This window comes from Plecotus auritus (assembly GCF_963455305.1).
Source record: "Plecotus auritus genome assembly, chromosome: 7".
Lineage (NCBI taxonomy): Eukaryota > Metazoa > Chordata > Mammalia > Chiroptera > Vespertilionidae > Plecotus > Plecotus auritus.
The window spans coordinates 60,706,142-60,728,569 of NC_137774.1; the positions used below are offsets into that span (position 1 = coordinate 60,706,142).

General features: G+C 38.2%; 1 protein-coding gene across 1 annotated transcript in view; it reads left to right on the plus strand.

Moving 5' to 3' along the window:
- Window positions 1-360: 360 nt before the first annotated feature.
- The window catches only part of LOC308252652 (phospholipid-transporting ATPase ABCA3-like), a gene marked incomplete at both ends in the record, with an annotated part of 430,835 nt that continues 408,767 nt past the window's right edge, over window positions 361-22,428 (plus strand). The window contains 3 exons of the mRNA XM_080677417.1: window positions 361-420; window positions 729-981; window positions 3,957-4,084. Coding sequence (XP_080533543.1) covers window positions 361-420; window positions 729-981; window positions 3,957-4,084 — 441 coding nt within the window. The remainder of the gene's footprint in view (window positions 421-728; window positions 982-3,956; window positions 4,085-22,428) is intronic.

Below are 22,428 nucleotides of genomic sequence, written 5' to 3' on the forward strand. Positions count from 1 at the left end.
TAGATGTTTGGTAGAATTCACCTGTGGAACTATCTGGTCCTAGAAACTAGGATAGGGAACATCAGGTTCTGGAGAAATAGAACCACTTCTTACTGTTATTTCTTTATTTTCTTGTGTTTTAAACATATTGGAATTTCATTAGATATTAAGTAAATTAATAGGTAGAAAAATATAAACAATATAATTTTCTTTATCTCAAATACATAATTATTCTTGTATTAATCTTTAAGTCTGAATAAGGAGAAAATTGGGAGAAAGGAGTAATGCTGTTATTTGCTTGATCTTCACATTATTAGGTAACTTAACATTAAAAAACCTTTTCTCCATACTTGGAGTTGAATATACACTCTTTGTAGAAGAATGGATTTCTTGACATTCAACCAATTTGTCGTGCTTCTCTGGAAAAATTTTACCATAAAGGTAGGTAAAAGCATTCATGAAAAATATCTATAAATGCCTGCCTGTTGCAATTCAGGATATGTGTGTTTGTGTGTTTTAAAAAATCAATTTAATAGCTGTAGGTAGCTCTTCCAAACCTACAAAACTATATTAATCAATAGTATAGTCTGATCTATAAGAAGGTTGGTAGTGGAGAGGGTTGAGGGTGGTACAAGAAAGTCCAGGAAACACTAGTATTTTCTAGTGTTAAATTAGCAGAATATAATAGAACTATTCATTGGCATTGAATGTGTACTCTTCATTAACGCTATCTTTTGTTCCTCTTCTAGAGAAGGCATTACATTAATTTATTATTTGAAGTCCTAACAGCAGTGGTGTTTCCAATGTTGCTTTTGCTATTTCGTTCACTTATTAATGTAAATTTTGTTGGACCTCGATATTATAATCCTATACCCATCAGTGGTCTGCCTTCTTTCCTCAAAAATCCTCAAGAGTGGGAATTGATTTACGTGCCTTCTAATATTAATGTGGTAAAAGAGATCATTGAAAACATGAAGAGGAATTTAAACATCAGTATAAAAGGTTAGAAATTAAGATTATCCTTAATTTTTTATAGAACTAAAACAATGTAAAAAATAATAAAGTTGGAGGAATTACACCTTAAAATTACAATTTTAAGACTTATAATATAATTGTAGTTATAAAGACACTGTGCTTTTGGTAGAGGGATAGACACATAGAACAAAGAACCCAGTGATAGACTTACACAAATAGTCCAGAATATTTTTTTATAATGGTGCAAAAGAATTCAGTGGAAGGATAATTTTTCAACAAATGTATTGAACAATTGGACATCAATAAACAAAACAATAAAAATTGCATCAAAATTAATCAGTTCTAAAAGTAAAATGATACAAAATTTAGAGAGAAAATCTTTGTAACTTAGAGTTAGTTGAAAAATTATCAAATATGACACTAAATGTATCATCCATGAAAGAAAAAAATGGATTAGTTACACTTCTGATATATATGGTTGCTCTTGGAGTTAAAATATGCATACTTAATTTTCGCACTCTGCCTAGTTTACCACTTGTCATAATGTCAAATGATTACCAATATATATTGATCCCTTTATATATTTCTCTTTATGGTGTAGTTTCCAAATCTACATAAGTTGAAAACATTACCAGGAAATATTATAATTCACACACACACATTTTAAAGAACGTAAGAAAACTATTTCTCACATATTTACCATAGCTGTGGCTCTTCCTTCATCCTCAAAGTTCCAAGTTTTCTTTTGATATCATTTTCCTTCTTTCTGAAGAAATTTCTTAAATAATTTCTTAAAGCAGGTCTATTAGTAACAAATTCTCTTTGTTTTCCTTCATCTGAGAATGTATTTATTTCAACTTCATGGTCTTGAGGTTATTTTCATTTGTTATCAAATTCTGGATTGACAGTTGTCCCTTTCAACATTTAAAAAAAATATTTGCCAGTTTCTTCTGACCTCCTTGGTCTCAGGGGAAAAAAAAGCCTGTGATACTTTGAAAAAAGCCTGTGATAACTTTGAATCCTTATTTGCCTATAGATAATGTGTCATTTCTCTCTAGGTGCTTTTAAGACATTTTCTTTCTTTATTTGTCAAAAGTTAGATTATGATATGTCTGAGCACAGATTTCTTTTGGTTTATTCTGTACAGAGTTCACTGAGCCTTTTGAATCTGTAAGTTTGTCTCTTGCACCAAATCTGGAGAATTTTAGGCATTATTTCTAAAAATTGTTTTTCAATATGGCCTTCTTTCTCTTCTCTTAGGACTATGAAGACATAAATGCTAAACATTTTGTATTTCCCAAAAGAGGCTCTATTCAACTTCTTTTCAAATTTTTTTCTCTCTTGTTTCAGTTAGGTAATTTCTGCTGATCTATCTTCACTGACTCCTCCCTCTGGTATTTCAATACAGCTATTGATCCATAAATAGTGTTGTTTTTTATAAAGCACGGTTTTAAGTGATCTCCATCTTCTGATTTACCTTAAAAAAAAGCAAAAAAAAAAAAAAAAAAAAGCCCAATAGCTTTTTTGAGATATAATGCACATACCATACATTCACTCATTTAAAGTGTACAGTTGAGTGGCTTTTAGCATATTTCCAGAGTTGTGCAACCATTACTACAATCAGTTTTAGCGCATTTTTTTCATCAAAAATAAGTCCCATAACCTTCAGTCATGACACCACAATTTCGTATCTTCATCAAGATTAGGAAAACATCTACTTTCTTTCCAAATACATTTGTCTATTATAAACCTTTTATATAAAATGTTTATTTACACCCTTTCCATATTGATTTTATATAAATGCAATATGTATTTTGTTGTGATTGGCTTCTTTGACTTAGTATAATGTTTCCAGAGTTTATCATTGTTGCAGCATGTATTATTACTTCATTCCTTTTTGTTGTTAAATATCCCATTGTATGAATATACTGTATTCAGTTGGTATATCCTTCATCAGTTGATGGGCATTTGGGTTGTTTACACCTTTGAGCTATTATAAATTGTACTTCTGTGACTACGCATCTGTTAGTTTAATGTAGACATATGTTTTCATTTCTTTTGGGTATACACCTAGGAGTAGAATGACTTCCTCATGTGGTAACTCTGTGTTTAATATTTTGAGGGACTGACAGGCTTAATTTAAAGTTGTACCATTTTATATTCTGGTCAGTAGTGTATGGAGGAACCAATATTTCAACATCCTCAGCAGCACTTGTTGTCATCTATCTTTTTTTATTGTAGCCATTTCAATGGATGTGAAGTGGTATCTCATTGTGTTCGTGATTCGCATTTTCCTGTTGAATAATGACTTACCTTTATACAGGGGTGGGCAAAACTAGGTTTACAGTTGTGAGTACATGAAACACAAAGTTTATTCTTGTATTATTATTTATTAACTAGAAGCCCGATGCACGAAGATTTGTGCTAGAATGGGCTTTTCTTTCCCTGGCTGCCGGCACGGTCTTTCCACTCCGGTCCAGCCCCTTTCCACTCAGGCCCTGGAACTGCCTCTTTCCGCTCCGGCCCTGCCTTCCCATGCTGCCCAGAGGCCCTGAGAGACCAAGATGGGGCATAATGCCTGCGTCCTGCCCCTGTCACTTGGCACCTGTGTATGCAAATTAACCTCCATCTTTGTTGGGTTGATTTGCATATCACTCCAGCTTGGCTGGTGGTGTAGCGGAGGTACGGTCAATTTACATGTTTGTCTATTATTAGGTAAGATTATTGTATTATTTTCCATATGAACAACTCTAAACCTACTTTTGCCTATTGTATATGCTTTATAATGATTATTATTTAAAATTGTAGTAGAACTTTATAAAATACCTAAAATTGTTTTGAACCCCAAATTCCATTAAGTAGTTAGGATAGCAATATTTGAGAAACAGTGTTTTTAAACTTACAATATTTTGACAAAATTTTGTCCATGTAAAGTAGTATCTCCCCCAACATGAGGAATTATCAGACATTTTTATTTAAGTGAACACTTTTCCTCTCTACAGTTCATGGCTTTTATTCAGAAAGTGAGTTTGAGACATACATGAAGTATGACTATAAATCTCAAAAAGTGCTGGCTGCCATTGTTTTTGACAATGACTTCAAAAACATCAATGACTCTCTGCCACTTCAGGTGAGAAAGTTTTATTTAAAGTTTTCTAATAATTGCCCTTCTAGTTTCTAGAGTTTTAATGAATTTGATAAAATTAACTTTATTTTGTAAATGAAGAAATGAATTTTTTAAAAGGAAACTACTAGTATACAGTAAAACAAGAATATAAATCCAGATCTTGGGCCTTAGATTCATGGGAAACTGACTGTTCAAGCAATGCTTCTAGTTCTATGAAGCACGGTGGTGCAATAAATAAAGCAGATGCATCTTCACTAATAGACAACCAGTCATGGGAAAAAATCCTCTTTCTTTTAATGAAACAGAATTTGAGTCCTTTCATAAATTTCTAGGGAAAACTCGAAGGCTTTGCCACACTGATTTAGAATTAGGACATCTAAAGGCATTGAGAATCTGATTATAGCATAGCCAATGGGAAGGAGAGAGAAAGACTGCCTTGAAATTATTAACTCCTAAGAAGATCCTATAGAGATTATATTGGTGGTGTTGATGGAAATAAATGGTCAACCTGCAATATATAAACATGGAACAAAATTCTGTGTTTAATGTTTGTCAGTAGAAGGCAAAATTAATAAAATCACTACTAGAATAGTACATGTTATTTCTGTGTGTCCCCTCCTTTCATGACTATTCTTCTGTGCCAACTTCTTTCCATTTACGGAATCAAAATTATCTATGCTTATATGGATTTAGGCTCAACAATATACATTGGCTTAAAGTGTATTCAGTGCCATTTCAAGTTTTATTTTTATCACTGATTTACTGTGCTATGTCCCCAAATATTTGAACTAGATTCCTGACACCAAAATTCCTCAAATAATTTGCTCAGGTGCCTGACCCTCTCCCCCAGTTTTATTTAGATATAACTGACATATAATATTGTATATGTTTAAGATGTACAATGTAATGCAAGTATATATTGCAAAATGTTTACCACAATAAGGTTAGTTACATATCCATCCCCTCACAGAATTACCATTTTTCTGTTTGGTGAGAATACACACACACACACACACACACACACACACACACACACACACACACACATATATATATATATATTTAATTCTTTATTGTTTAAAGTATTACATATAGTATTACGTATGTCTCCTTTTTCCCCCATTGACCTCTCCCTGGCCACCCCCACGCCCCAGCAAATGCCCTCACCCCGCTAGTGTCTGTGTCCATTGGTTATGCTTATATGTATGCATACAAGTCCTTTGGTTGATTTCTTACCACCACCACAACCCCACCTTCTTCCCTCTGAAGTTTGACAATCTGTTCCATGCTTCTCTGTCTCTATTTTTATTCATCAGTTTATGTTGTACATTATATTCCACAAATGTGTGAGATTATGTGATAGTTATCTTTCTCTGACTTATTATGCTTAGAATAATGCTCTCCATGTCCATACATGCTATTGCGAATGGTAAGAGTTCCTTCTTTTTTATAGCGGCACAGTATTCCATTGTGTAGATGTACCATAATTTTTGAATCCACTCATCTGCTGATGGGCACTTAGGCTCTTTCCAAATCTTAGCTATTGTAAATTGTGCTGCTATGAACATAGGGGTGCTTATATCTTTTCTGATTGGTGTTTCTGATTTCTTGGGATATATTCCTAGAAGTGGGATTACTGGGTCAAATGGGAGTTCCATTTTTAATTTTTTGAGGAAACTCCATACTGTTCTCCACAGTGGTTGCACTAGTCTGCATTCCCACCAGCAGTGCATGAGGGTTCCTTTTTCTCCACATCCTTGCCAGCCCTTGTTGTTTGTCGATTTATTGATGATAGCCATTCTGACAGGTGTGAGATGGTACCTCATTGTCTTTTGATTTTTATCTCTTGGATGATTAGAGACTTTGAGCATGTTTTCATATGTCTCTTGGCCTTCTGTAGGCCGTCTTTCAAAAAGTGTCTATTTAGGTCCTTTGCCTATTTTTTGATTGGATTGTTTATCTTCCTTTTGTTAAGTTGTATGAGTTCCCTATAAATTTTGGAGATTAGAGATTGAAAAAGACACAATGAAATGGAAAGATCTTCAGTGTTCATGGTTTGGAAGAGTCAACATAGTTAAAATGGTCATATTACCCAAAGCAATATACCAATTTAATGCAATCCCCATCAAAATCCCAGTGAGAGCCCTGTGAGGTGTTTTCAGTGGTTAGAGCATTGGCCTGTGCACTGAAGGGTCACAGGTTCAATTCCTGGTACCTGGATTACAGGTTCATCCCTGGTCCACTGGGGGGTGCACAGGTGGCAATCAATGAATGTGTTTCACATCGGTTTTTCTCTCACTCTCTCTTTTCATCCTCCCCTTTCCCTCCCTCCCTTCCACTCTCTCTAAAAAGCGTGGAGCCCTAGCTGGTTTGGCTTAGTGGATAGAGCATTGGCCTGTGGACTAAAGGGCCCCAGGTTCAATTCCGGTCAAGGTCACATTCCTGAGGTTGGAGGCTTGATCCCCAGTAGAGGCATGCAGGAGCCAGCCAATGGATGATTCTTTCTCATTATTGATGTTTCTCTCTATCTCTTCTTCTCCCTTCCTCTTTGAAATCAATAAAAATATATATTTTTAAATAGCAATAGAAAAAATATCCTCCAGTGAGGATTAACAACAATAAAAAAAATCCCAATGACATTCTATAAAGAAATAGAACAAAAAATCATGAGATTTGTATGGAACCACCAAAAAAAAGGAGGAGGGGGAGGAGGAAGGGGAGGAGGAGGAAGAAGAGGAGGAAGAGGAGGAGGAAGCAGGAGGTATCATACTCCCTGACTTCAAATTATACTACAAAGTGACAGTAATAAAAATGGTATGGTATTGGCAGGAAAGCAGACACACATACAAATGGAACAGAATTGAGAGCCTAGAAACAAAACTACATGTATATGGGCAAATAATTTTTGACAAAGGAGCCAAAGACATACAATTAAGAACAGAAAGCCTTTTCAATAAAACATGCTGTGAAAATTGGAAGGCCACATGCAAAAGAATGAAATTAGATTTCTTTTTGTTCCCACATATAAAAGTTGACTCAAAGTAGATCTAAGACTTAAATATAAGGCCTGAACAATAAATCATGTAGAAGGAAAACATAAGCACTAAACTTATGGACCTTGGTTTTAGAGAATATTTAAAGAATTTGAACCCAAAGGCAGGGGAAGTAAAGACAAAAATAAATGAATGGGACTATTTGTGGGAACCCCTTTTCACGTCCCCGTGGTTCAGGGTTCAGGTTCAGGGTTCGGGTTCTGAAGGAGGCCGCACACAAATGAAAGAGACTAGAAAAATATTAATTTGGGAATATTGGGGGCCAGGCGGGAGCCCAACTCTAGAGGGAGGACTACACCCCGCTCTGGCCTTGCTATCCCTTTTATTAAAATTATGGGATACACCCATATTCTTTAGGCAGGAAATTCCAGTAATAGCCAATCAGCAAGAATTTACATAAGACTAACAGGTGGAGGCTGCTTCAGCTACCAATGTCTCAACTAAACAATGAGTGATTAGCTCTGACCTTTCAGAGCATTTAAGGTTGACCAGCCTTCAGTATTCCCTGTCCACATCTCTCTATTAGTGGGACAATGATCGGTTTCCGGCAACTGCTGAACTAAAAAACTTCTGCACAGTAAAAGAAACTGCCAACAAAACAGAAAGGTAACCAAGCAAATGGAGAAGATATTTGAAAACAGCTACAACATGGGTTAATGCCGGGACTGTACAGCAGACCCTGAGCAACAGATGAATGATTACTCTCACACACATTTCTGTGAAAAAGATGGCTAAGGGAGTGTCTGGCTAAAGGAATCAGACAGCCCTATTCACCTGCTTCCTTAGGCTTTTATTGCAGCAACAGTTTGAACTAAAATCTAGATACTATCAGAAGGGTAAGTCTTCTTGTAGTGTCTTTAAAACAAGGATGTTTTGAAATCTAATCATAAAGATTCCAGTAAAACACCCAGGGGCTCAGACTTGTTTGAAAAAGTCAAGGCAGGGTCTTCCACCTTTGGCAAGAATCTCCTAGAGGCCTCCAACCTTTCAGAGAATCCTTCATACAGACTTTCCAACCAAGTCCCGTGCTTCCCCACAGGTTAATATTCAAAATATGTAAAAACTCATACAACTCAACATCACAAAAACAAATAATTCAACTAAAAATGGTCTGAGGATCTAAACAGACACTTCTCCCAAGAAAACACACAAATGGCCAAGTTATATATGAAAATATGCTCAAGTTCACTAACAATTATGAAACGCCAATCAAAAAATAAAATGAATTTAAAATAAAAAATGATAACGAGATACCACCTCACACCTGTTTGAATGGCTATAATCAACAACACTAGTAATAACAAGTGTTGAAGAGGTTGTGGAGAAAATGGAACCCTCATTCACTACTCACTGCTGGTGGTTCAGCCACTAATGAAAACAGTATGGAGGTTCCTCAAAATATTAAGAATAGAGTTACCATATGACCCATCAACCCCTCTTCTGGGTATATACCCCAAAATTTTGAAAACATTTATTCACAATGATATATGCACCCCTATGTTCATTGAAGCATTATTAGCGGTGGCCAAGACATGGAGAAAACCAAAGTGTTTTTTGATAGATGGTTTGATGAAGAAGAATGGTACATATATACAATGGCATACTACCAAGCCGTATGTAAAGATGAAACATTGCCATGAACAACATCAGTGGAGATTGAGAATTTCATGCTAAGCGAACTAAGTCAGAAAAAGTCAAGAACCATATGATTTCACTCATAAGTGGAGTATAAAACTGAAAGCAACAAATGAACAAACAAGAAAAACAAACAAAAACTCATAGACTCAGACAATAGCATGGTTACTAGATGGAAGTGGGGAGGACGGTAGGAAAGGATAAGGGGGTCTATTATATGGTGATGGGAGACTTGACTGGATGATGGGCACACAATGCAGTATACATCATCTGATGTATGATAGAAATGTACACTTTTTAAATTCACCAATGTCACCCCAATTCATGTAACTTTAAAAAAGAAAATTAAACAAATAAAACTAAAAAGATACCATCCACAGAGTAAAAAGCAACACACAGAATGAAAGAAAATATTTTTTACTTATATATCTGATGAGAGATTAATATTTAGAATATATAGAGAACTCCTAAAAGTTCCAACAAGAAAAATTTTTTAAAAAATGAATTCAAATATGCATCAAAACTACACTGAGATGCCACCTCACATCAGTTAGGATAGCTACTATCAAAGCATGGAAAATAGGTGTTGGTGAGCATGTGGAGAATTAGAGCCTTATGGACCTTGCACTGTTGGTGGTAAAATGGTATGGCAGCTGTGGAATCACATGGAGGTTCTCAAAAATTGAAAATAGATTACTACATGACCACACAATTCCACTTCTGGGTATATAATTAAAAGAATTGAAAGTAGATCTCTAAGAGACATCTTTTACACCAATGTTTATAGAAGCACTAGAGGCCTGGTGCACGAAATTCGTGCACAGGAGAGGGGGTGTCTTTCAGCCCAGCCTGCACTCTCTCCAATCTGGGACATCCCTCTCACAATCCAGGACTGCTGGCTCCCAACCGCTTGCCTGTCTGCTTGCCTGATTGTGCCTAACTGCTTCTGCCTGCCAGCCTGATCACCCCCTAACCACTCCCCTGCCAGCCTGATTGACACCTAACTGCTCTTCTGCCAGCCTGATTGCCCCTAACTGCCCTCCCCTGCAGGCCTGGTCGCCCCTAACTGCCCTCCCCTGCAGACCTGGTTGCCCCACTGTCCTCCTCTGCAGGCCTGGTTGCCCCCAACTGCCCTCCCCTGCCAGCCTGGTCACCCCCAACTGCTCTCCTCTGCTGGCCCGGTCACCACTAACTGCCCTCCTCTGCAGGCCTGATTGCCACCAACTGCCCTCTCTTGCAGGCCTGGTCCCTCCCAACTGCCCTCCCCTGCTGGCCTGTTCGCCCACAACTGTCCTCCCCTACTGGCCATCTTGTGGCGGCCATCTTGTGTCCACATGGCGGCAGCCATCTTTGACCACATGGGGGTGGCCATCTTGTGTGTTGGAGTGACGGTCAATTTGCATATTACTCTTTTATTAGATAGGATTATTCATAATAGCTTCAATGTGGAAGCCACCCAAGTGTTCATGATGGGTGAATAGATAAGTAAAATGTGGTTTATACATACAGTGGAATGATATTCAGGCTTAAATGAAGGAAATTCTAATACACAGTGCAACATGTATGAATCTTGAGGACATTATTCTAAGTGAAATAAATCACAAAAAGACAAATATTGCATGATTCTACTTACATGAGGTATTTAGTCAAAATCTTAGAGATAGGAAATATAATGGTGATTCCCAGGAGCTGTGGCTGGGGGAAGAATGGGTAGTTATTGTTTAACTAGAGGCCTGGTGCCCAAAATTCATGCACTGGGGTGGGGGATGGTGGTCCCTCAGCCTGGCCTGTGCCCTCTTGCAGTCCAGGACCCCTCAGGGGATGTCTGCCTAAGCTGGCAGTCAGAAATCCCTCTCACAATCTGGGATCCCTCGCTCCTTACTGCCCACCTGCTCACTCCTTACCTCTCAGCTTGCTGCTCCTGAGCACTGCCGCAGAGGCGGAAGAGGATCCTGCCACCGCCACTGCGCTCGCCGCCATGAGCCTGACTTCTGGCTGAGTGGCGCTCCCCCTGTGGGAGTACACTGACCACCTGGGGGCAGCTCCTCCATTAGCAAAATTCGTGCACAGGTAGGGTCCCTATGCCTGGCCGGTGATCAGGGCCGATCTGTGAGGTGACCAGGGGGTGATTGAGGGGCCCCCACTGGCACCTGACTTGGCCAGCTTGGAGCCTGTGGACTGGGGGCAGGTCCTGTGTTTAGCCAGTCTGCCCCCTGGTAGTCAATGCACATCATAGTGACGGGTCGTTCCACCAGTTGTTCTGCCATTCGGTCGATTTGCATATTAAGCTTTTATTATATAGGATAGGTATAGAGTTTCAGTTTTACAAGATGAAAGAAGTATAGAGATGAATAGTGAAGATGGTTACACAAAAATGTGAGTATATTTAAAACCACTGAAGTGTACACTTAAAAATGGTTAAGATGGTAAATTTTGTTATGTGTATTTTATCTTAAATTAAACAAATAAATAAATAAGCATACACAACTATTTAGCTAAATCTCCAGAGAATTATGTGGGTTGAAAAAACAATTTCAAAATATTAATACTGTGATTCCACTTACATAACATTTTTTTACAATACAAAATTTTAGAAATGAAGAACAGATTCTTGGCTGTCAGGGAATAGCTAGCAGGATACAAAATTAACATCCAGAAATGTATGGCTTTTTTTATACACCAATAATGAACTCACAGAAGGAGAAATGAAAAAATCCCATTTACCATTGCAACAACAAAAAATAAGATACCTAAGAATAAATTTAACCAAGGAGGTAAAGGAGCTATATTCAGAAAATTACAGGATGCTGAAAAAAGAGATAAAGACACAAATGGAAGGATATACAATGTTCATGGATCGGTAGAATCAATATCATTAAAATGTCCATACTGCCCAAAGCAATGTATGGATTCAATGCAATCCCCATTAAAATACTAACTGCATACTTCAAAGACCCAGAACAAACTCTCCAAAAATTCATCTGGAGTAATAAAAGACCCTGAATAGCTGCAGCAATCTTGAGAAAGAAGAACAAAATTGGAGGGATCACAATACCAGATACCAAGCTATATACTACAAAGCCACTGTTCTCAAAACTGCTGGTACTGGCACAGGAACAGACATACAGACAAATGGAACAGAATAGAGAACCCAGAAATTGGCCCAAGCTATTATACTCAATTAATATTTGACAAAGGAGGCAAGAGCATACAATGGAGTCAAGACAGTCTTCAATAAATGGTGTTGGGAAAATTGGACAGATACATGCAAAAAAATGAAACTAGACCACCAACTTACACCTTACACAAAAATAAACTCAAGATAAAGGACTTAAACATAAGATGGAAAACCATAAGAATCTTAGAAGAAGCCATAGGCAGTAAAATATCAGACATATGTCATCTTTACCGATACAGCTCCTAGGGCAATGGAAACTTAAGGAGAAAATAAACAAACGGGACTTCATCAAAATAAAAAGCTTCTGCACAGCAAAAGAAACCATCAATAAAAAAACAAGAAAGCCACTGCATGGGAGAACATATTTGCCAATGTTACCTCCAATAAGGGTTTAATCTCCAAAATTTATAGGGAACTCACACAACTTAACAAAAGATAAATAATCCAAAAAATGGGCAAAGAACCTAAATAGACACTTTGAAAGAGGACCTACAGAAGGCCAAGACACATATGAAAACATATTCAGTCACTAATTATCTGAGAGATGCAAATCAAATCAACAGTGAGGTACCATCTCACACCTGTCAGAATGGCTATCATAAACAAATCAACAAATGACCAGTGCTGGCAAGGATGTGGAGAAAAAGGAACCCTCATGCACTGCTGGTGGGAATGCAGACTAGTGCAACCAGTGTGGAAAACAGTATGGAGTTTCTTCAAAAAATTAAAAATGGAACTCCCATTTGACCCAGTAATCCCACTTCTAGGAATATATCCCAAGAAAACATAAACACCAATCAGAAAGGATATATGCACCCCTATGTTCATAGCAGCACAATTTACCATAGCTAAGATTTGGAAACAGCCTAAGTGCCCATCAGCAGATGAATGGATTAAAAAACAGTGTTAGGAAGCCTGAGAATCCACAACTGCGGCACCCACGGAACAGCTGCGAGCCCCAGAACAACGCTCCCCAATTGGCGCAAACACACGGGTTCAGAGGAGCTCTACACTCCACCACGGAAAGGTCAGATTTCGCCTAGGATAAGGTGAGGTCTCTGGTCCCAGCGCGAGAGAGGAACGCGCGTTTTGCGGGAGCTGGAGGACCAGGGAAGTCTGTGCCTAGAAAAATCCATGGCTGTTGGGGCTGGCATGATCTGTGAATGTGGAAGGGGGTCCTCAGAGCTGCTAACAGAAGGGCTCTCTAAAAAGCAACCCATTTTGATCTGAAGTGCAGGGACACCCTAAGAATTTCAGGGGTTTGCTAGACTTACGCGCAGCCACGGAGTGCGCACACTTGGGCTTTTTCCTCTTAAAATTCTTGCTTCTGATTTCTAAGCCCAATACATAGGATCACCCAGTTGGGGACACCCTGGGAGACTGCAGGGGAAAGTTGTTTTTCTGGAACCTGGGGATTGGAGCGGGGAGTGACCATCGGAGAGCCAGCTCTGAGGCAGCCCACTCCCACAAACCAGTAGTGAGCGCCACAGGGAAAGAAGGCTCTAACTCTCCCTAGAGAGGCCATAGATAAACCCGGAAGTCAATCCAGAAACACTGCCACCCAGGGGCTGAATCACAAATTGACTCTTGTGTAATCAAAAATAAAGGAATACGAATTAAGACACACCGCCTGCTTAAAATCAGGACTGGCTTACATCACTGAAGAGCAGTGGAATGCAGGGAACTGCAATACTGTCTGGACTGAGAAACAGGCGTGCCAAACAGAACAACAGAGGAAGTGAATGACCTTCACTACTCCACATTTTATTTTTATTTTTTATTTTTTTATTTTCATTTTTTGCATCTTTTACTTAAGAAACTATTTTTTTTCTTTTTTCCTCACCCGATTTTACCTTATTAATTATTACATTTTTATTTTCAATCCGTATTATTACTACTGCTATTTTATCTTTTCTTTAAGTGTCTTTTTATTTTCTCTTCATTTTGTTTTGGGATTAATGTTCTACATTCTATTATTATCTTTCCTTTAGCATCATTTTACTCTATCTCAACTCTACCTTTATGCCATCACTCTCTTCCTCACTTTTCCCTTTTCGGTGTCCTGTTTATCTTACACCTTTCCTGCTTTAGATTTTCCCTATTCTTTCTGTTTACCCCCTGTAAAAATTTCACCCTACTTATATATCTAATCTCCAATCTCCTGCTCCAAGTCCATACACACCTCTCTCTTCGCTGTCTTAACTATCCAAAAAATTGTTTTTCTCTCTGTCCTTTTGTTGTTGTTCGCTTGAATGTAGATTATATCGAATTTTTATGCTTTTTTGTGAGATTGTTTTGCTTATTCTTCTTTTGTTTATTTTTTTGTTTGTTTAGTGCTTCTGTTTTCCCTTGCCTCACTCAATATTAGTTGGTGATGTAGTTTGTATTAATCCCCAGGTACTTGTTGCTGGCATTTGCTGGAATAAGTGATTGTTCTATAGGAGTTTTATCCCCAATATATATAGTCTGTTTCCCTTTCTCTCTTAGTCTCTTTCTTGTCTCTCTTACTTTTTTTTCTTCTTTTTTTCCCTTTTCCAAATTTCATTTTGACACTCCTTTTTTCTTCTTCTTCTTTCTTTCTTTTTCCTCTTCTTCTTTCTCTCCTATCCCTTAATTTGCCTTTCTAATGTCACCTTTATTGGAAGTTATTAATATCGTGAATACATTTCTGTTCAGTGCCTTGTGTGTTGTACCTGGTAGTGCTGTATTTTGTGCCTTTAAATCAACGCAGGAGAGAGAGAACTACATAACCAGACATCCAGAGAAGAGAGACCATGGAGAGACAAAGACACAGCCCACATATGAAAGAAAAGCAGGCATCACCAGAAAAGGAAGTAAACAAAATGGAGGCAAGCAACCTTCCAGAAAAAGAATTCAGAGAAATGGTCATAAGGTGGCTGAAAAGAATGGAAGACAAATTCGACAATATGAGCAAGAACCAAGAGGAAATGAAGAAGAACCAAGAAGAAATGAAAAATGACATCACTGGTGTAAAGAACTCAATAGAAAGCATCAAGAGTAGACTAGAAGAAGCAGAGGACCGCATCAGTGAGCTAGAAGACAAGATGGGAAAAAATACCCAAGTAGAGCAACTTCTAGAAAAAAAAATTAGAAGGCAGGAGGAGAGCCTAAGGGAACTTTGGGACAACACGAAACAAAACAACATCCGCATAATAGGGGTTCCAGAAGGAAAGGAAGCTGAGCAAGGAATAGAAAACCTCTTTGAAGAAATAATGACAGAAAATTTCCCTGATATAGAGAAGAAAAAACCCACACAAATCCAAGAAGCTCACAGAGTCCCAAGCAAAATGAACCCCAAAAGACCGACGCCAAGGCACATTATAATTAAATTGGCAAACACCTACGACAAAGTAAGAATCTTAAAAGCGGCAAGAGAGAGACAGAAAGTTACATACAAAGGAACCCCCATCAGACTAGCAACTGATTTCTCAACAGAAACTCATCAGGCCAGAAGGGAATGGAATGAAATATACAAAGTCATGCAAAGGAAGGGTCTGAATCCAAGAATACTGTACCCAGCAAGGCTATCAATCAAAGTTGAAGGTGAAATCAGGAGCTTCACAGAAAAAAAAGGACTAAGGTAATTTATTACCACCAAACCAGCAATGCAAGAAATGCTGAAGGGTCTGCTGTAAAAAAAAAAAAAAAAAAAAGAAATAGGAAGCAAAGAAGGAACACAGGTGTAAAGAATAGGAATGGCAACAAATAAGTACCTATCAATAATAACTTTAAATGTAAATGGATTAAATGCCCCAATCAAAAGACATAGGGAAATGGATTGGATAAGAAAACATGACCCATATATCTGCTGTCTACAAGAAACCCACCTCAGAAAAAAAGACGCACACAGACTGAGGGTGAAGGGATGGAAAAAGGTTTTCCAGGCAAATGGAACTGAAAAAAAAGCTGGGGTAGCAATACTTATATCTGACAAATTAGATCTCAAAGTGAAGGACATAACAAGAGATAAGGAAGGCCACTTCATAAGACTAAAGGGAGCAATCCAACAAGAAGAAATAACTCTGGTAAACATATATGCACCCAATACAGGAGCACCGAAATACATAAAAAAACTCCTGGAGGATATCAAGGGAGAGATTGACAGCAATACGATCATAGTAGGAGACTTTAATACCCCACTATCACCATTGGACAAATCCTCTAAACAAAAAATCAGCAAAGAAACATCAATCCTAAATGACTCACTAGACCAGATGGAATTAATTGACATCTTCAGAACATTTCACCCCAAAGCCACAGAATATACATTCTTCTCAAGTGCACATGGGTCATTATCAAAGATAGACCATATGTTGGGACATAGGCAAAGTCTCTTCAAATTCAAGAAGATAGAAAACATATCAAGCATCTTCTCAGACCACAGTGGCATAAAACTGGAAATCAGCTACAATAAAAACAACCCAAAGAAATCAAACACATGGAGACTAAACAGCATGCTATTAAACATTGACTGGGTTACCAGAGAGATCAAAGAAGAAATAAAAAACATCATGGCAACAAATGACAATGAAAACACTACAATCCAAAATCTATGGGACACAGCAAAAGCAGTCTTGAGAGGGAAGTTCATAGCTCTACAAGCCTACTGCAAAAAACAAGAAACAATGGTAATAAATTACCTAACCCAACAACTCAAAGAGTTAGAAAAAGAGCAACAAGAAAAGGCCACTGTAAGCAGAAGGAAGGAAATAATAAAGATCAGAGCAGAGATAAACGACATAGAGACCAAAGAAACAATACAAAAGATCAACAAAACCAAGAGCTGGTTCTTTGAAAGGATAAACAAGATTGATGAACCTCTAGCCAGGCTCACCAAGAAGCAAAGAGAGAGGACCCAAATAAACAAAATCAGAAATGAAAGAGGTGAAATAACAACAGATCCCGCCGAAATACAAAGGATTGTTAAAAAATACTACGAACAACTCTATTCCAACAAACTGGACAACCTGGAGGAAATGGACATATTCCTAGAAAAATATAACCTTCCAAAACTCAATCAGGAAGAATCTAAACAGCTCAATATGCCAGTAACTATGGAAGAAATTGAAGCAGTCATCAAAGAGCTTCCAGCAAACAAAAGCCCGGGGCCAGACGGCTTCACAGGAGAGTTTTACCAAACTTTCAAGGAAGAACTAAAACCTATCCTCCTCAGACTATTCCAAAAAATTCAAGAGGAAGGAACACTTCCAAGCTCATTCTATGAAGCCAGCATCACCCTAATACCAAAACCAGATAAAGACAACACAATGAAGGAGAATTACAGGCCAATATCCCTCATGAATGTAGATGCCAAAATCCTCAACAAAATTCTAGCAAATCGGATCCAGCAGTACATCAGAAAGATCATACACCATGACCAAGTAGGGTTTATTCCAGGAATGCAAGGATGGTACAATATCCGAAAATCAATAAATGTGATACATCACATAAACAAATTGAAAGATAAAAATCACATAGTCATATCAATTGATGCAGAAAAAGCATTTGACAAAATCCAACACCCTTTCTTGATAAAAACTCTCAACAAGGTGGGAATAGAAGGATCATACCTCAACATAATAAAAGCTATATATGATAAACCCACAGCTAACATCATACTCAATGGGCAAAAACTAAAACCATTTCCCCTAAGAACAGGAACAAGACAAGGATGCCCACTCTCACCACTCCTGTTTGACATAGTACTGGAAGTATTAGCCACTGCAATTAGACAAGAAGAAGAAATAAAAGGCATCCAAATTGGAAAAGAAGAAGTAAAGCTGTCCTTATTTGCAGATGACATGATATTGTACATAAAAAAACCCGAAAGACTCCATCAAAAAACTAACAGACTTAATAAATGAATTCGGCAATGTAGCAGGATACAAAATTAACACCAAGAAATCTATGGCATTTCTATACACCAACAGTGAACTTACAGAAAGAGAGACTAAAAAAGCAATCCCATTCTCCATCGCACCAAAAAAATTAAGATACTTAGGAATAAACCTAACCAAGGACGTAAAAGACCTACATGCGGAAAACTACAGGACACTGAAAAAAGAGATAGAGGAAGATGTAAACAGATGGAAGAACATACCATGTTCATGGATTGGTAGAATCAACATCATCAAAATGTCCATACTACCCAAAGCAATCTATAGATTCAATGCACTCCCCATTAAAATACCAACAGCATATTTCACAGACCTAGAAAGAACTCTCCAAAAATTCATCTGGAATAAAAAAAGACCCCGAATAGCCACAGCAATCCTGAGAAAGAAGAATAAAGTAGGAGGGATCTCAATACCAGATTTCAAGCTGTATTACAAAGCCACTGTCCTCAAAACAGACTGGTACTGGCACAAGAACAGACATATAGATCAATGGAATAGAATAGAGAATCCAGATATCGACCCAAACCAATATGCGCAATTAATATTTGACAAAGGAGGCATGAGCATACAATGGAGTCAAGACAGTCTCTTCAATAAATGGTGTTGGGAAAATTGGACAGATACATGAAAAAAAATGAAACTAGATCACCAACTTACACCATACACAAAAATAAACTCAAAATGGATACAGGACTTAAATATAAGACGGGAAACCATGAAAATACTAGAGGAATCCACAGGCAGCAAAATCTCAGACATATGCCAAAAGAACTTTTTCAGTGATACTGCCCCTAGGGCAATGGAAGCCAAAGAGAAAATAAACAAATGGGACTACATAAAAATAAAAAGCTTTTGCACAGCAAAAGAAACCATCAACAAAACAACAAGAAACCCCACTGTATGGGAGAACATATTTGCAAATGGTATCACTGATAAAGGTTTAATTTCCAACATCTACAGGCAGCTTATACAACTTAATAAAAGGAAGATAAAGGATCCAATAAAAAATGGGCAACGGACCTAAATAGAATCTTTTCGAAAGAAGACAGAAGGAAGGCCAAGAGACACATGAAAACATGCTCAAAGTCACTAATTATCCGAGAGATGCAAATCAAAACAACAATGCGATACCATCTCACACCTGTCAGAATGGCTATCATCAACAAATAAACAAACGACAAGTGTTGGCGAGGATCCGGAGAAAAAGGAACCCTCGTGCACTGCTGGTGGGAATGCAGACTGGTGCAGCCACTGTGGAGAACAGTATGGAGTTTCCTCAAAAAACTGAAAATGGAACTCCCATTTGACCCAGTAATCCCACTCCTAGGAATATATCCCAAGAAACTAAAAACACCAATCAGAAAGGATATATGCACCCCTATGTTCATAGCAGCACAATTTACCATAGCTAAGATTTTGAAACAGCCTAGGTGCCCATCAGCAGATGACTGGATCAGAAAACTATGGTACATCTACACAATGGAATACTATGCTGCCATAAAAAAGAAGGAATTACTACCATTTGTAGGCACTTGGATGGAATTAGAGAACATTATGCTAAGTGAAATAAGCCAGTCAATGAAAGAAAAATACCACATGATCCCACTCATTTGGGGATAATGAAAAACATTATAAACTGATGAACAAAAAGATAGTTACAGAGGCAGTAAAGCATCAAACAGACTGTCAAATTACAGCGGTAAGGTTAGGGAGAGGTGGGGGAAATAAGAGATCAACTGAAGGACTTGTATGCATGCATATAAGAGTAAACAACGGATGCAAAACATTGGGGGGTGAGGGCATGTATGGGAGTGGGGTGGGGGTGGGGGGCAATGGTAAGATATGTACACATATAATACCTTAATAAAAATTTGAAAAAAAAAGTGTTACATCTGCACAATGGAATACTATGCTGCTGCAAAAAAGGAATTCTTACCATTTGCAACAGCATGGATGGAACTGGAGAGCATTATGCTAAGTGTAATAAGCCACTCAGAGAAATATAAATATCGCATGATCTCACTCTTTTGTGGAGTATAATGAACAACATAAACTGATGAACAAAAATAGAACCAGAGTTGAACAGATTGTCCAACCTATGAGGGAAGGCAGGGGGTAAGGGGGTAAGAGATCAGCCAAAGGATTTGTATGCATGCATATGCGCATAACCAGTGAACACAGATGGGGGGGGCGGTGGGGACATGTGCTGGGGTGTGAAGGCAGCAGGGGAGTGGTCAATGGGGAAAAAAGCAGACTTACATAATACTTTATTACTTAATACTTTATTATGTAAGTCTGCTTTTTTCCCCATTGACCACTCCCCCGGATAAGGACACATATGTAATACCTTAATCAATAAAGAAAAAAATTTTTTCAAGAATTTAAATTAAAAGAAAAAAGAAAAAAATAAACCGCTAAAATAAAAAAGAGGGGATTGTCAGGGAATAACTATCAGAAAAAAGAAGTGTTGGAATGTTTTGTATCTTGAACTTTCACATCTGATAAAGTTATATAGAATGTAATACATATGACGTGAGTACAAGTAAAACTAGGGAACTCTGAATAAGATTAGTGATTTGTATCAGTGTCAATACCCTGGGTATGGTATTATATTATAATTTTATGGAATTTTATCATTGGGAGAAATTAAAGATTATACACAATCTGTTTATTATTTCTTACAACTGCATGTAAATTTATAATTGTCTTATATCTATCTTGCCATTATATATCCTATATTAGAGGCCCAGTGCATGAAATTCATGCATGGGGGTGTGTGTCCCTCAGCCCAGCCTGTACCCTCTCCAATCTGGGATCCCTCGGTAGGATCAGGCCTAAACAGGCAGTCAGACATCCCTCTCACAATCCAGGACTGCTGGCTTCCAATCATTCACCTGCCTGCCTGCCTGATTGCCCCTAACCACTTCTGCCTGCCAGCCTGATCCACACCTAATTGCTCCCCTGCTGGCTCAATTGCCCCAAACTGCGCTCCCATGCCAGCCTGGTCACCCCTAACTGCCCTCCCCTGCAGGCCTGGTCACCCCCAACTGCCCTCCTCTGCAGGCCTGGTCCCCCTAACTGCCCTCCCCTGCAGGTCTGGTCCTTTACAACTGCCCTCCCCTGCTGGCCTGATCACCCACAACTGTCTTCCCCTGCCAGCCATTTTGTGGCAGCCATCTTGTGTCCACATGGGGGTGGCCATCTTTGACCATATGGGGTGGCCATCTTGTGTGTTGAAGTGATGGTCAATTTGCATATTAGCTCTTTATTATATATGATAATAAGAGCCTAATATGCTAAGTGTCTGGTTGTCCAGTTGTCCATTCAACCAATCAAAGTGTAATACGCTAATGATATGCTAAGGCCGCTCAAGTGTTCACTATGACGTACACTGATCACCAGGGGGCAGACGCTTAATGCAGAAGATGCCCCCTGGTGGTCAGTACGCTCCCACAGGAGGAGCGCTGCTCAACCAAAAGCCAGGCTCAGGCGAGAACAGCGGCCGTGGCGGGAGCCTCTCCCGCCTCCACGGCAGTGCTAAGGATGTCCAACTGATGGCTTAGGCCCACTCCCCCGACGTCAGTCAGACATCCCCCAAGGGCTCCTGGACTGTGTGAGTGTGCAGGCTGGGCTGAGGGACCCCCCCCCCCAAGTGCATGAATTTCGTGCACCAGGCCTCTAGTATGTTATATAACATTCAAAAAGAATTATTTTCTTGATTGAGAAAAGGACATGAAATGCAAAATCACAATTTTGATAGTTGGAAATTGCCAATTATTTTGCAGTACTTTATTATATTGGGTGTCTTGTCTTTCTTGGGTTTTTAGTTAGCTAATGAATGAATAAATTAGCTAACTAATATATTAGTTGTTAGTTGAGATTTTACATAGCTTGCGTTTTACTTCTTTGGATCTTTGTTGTTTCTATTAACCCATGGCATTACTTTAATAAATGTTATTCTACCAACCTAAAAAAAAATTACAGTTGTTTTAATAAATATTTTAATTACTTAAAAATATTTTAAAAATACATTAATAAAATGAATTATCAAGGCATAGTGTTGGAGCATTTATATATATATATATATATATATATATATATATATATATATATATGACAATGTATTAGCAGCCAAGATATTTATTTACTTATATATTTATTTATTTCAAATCTTTATTTATGAGAGTATTACAGATTCTCCCAGTTTCCCCCCCATTGCAGTTTCTGCCATGCCCCAGGCCTTCACCACCCTATTGTCTGTGTACATAGGTAATGCATATATGCATATAAGATCTTTGGTTAATCTCTGCCCCCCTTCCCCTTGATATTTATCAGTGTGTTCCATGTTTCCATGCCTTCAGTTCTATTTTATTTATCAATTTATTATGTTCATCAGACTCCTTGTTCATTTATTTTGATTTGCAGATCCAATTGTTGATAGGTATGTATTTATTGCCATTTTATTGCATACTAGAGGCCTGGTGCACAAAATTAATGCACTCAGGGGGGATCCCTCAGCCTAGCCTGCACCCTCTCGCAGTCTGGGAGCCCTCAGGGGATGTC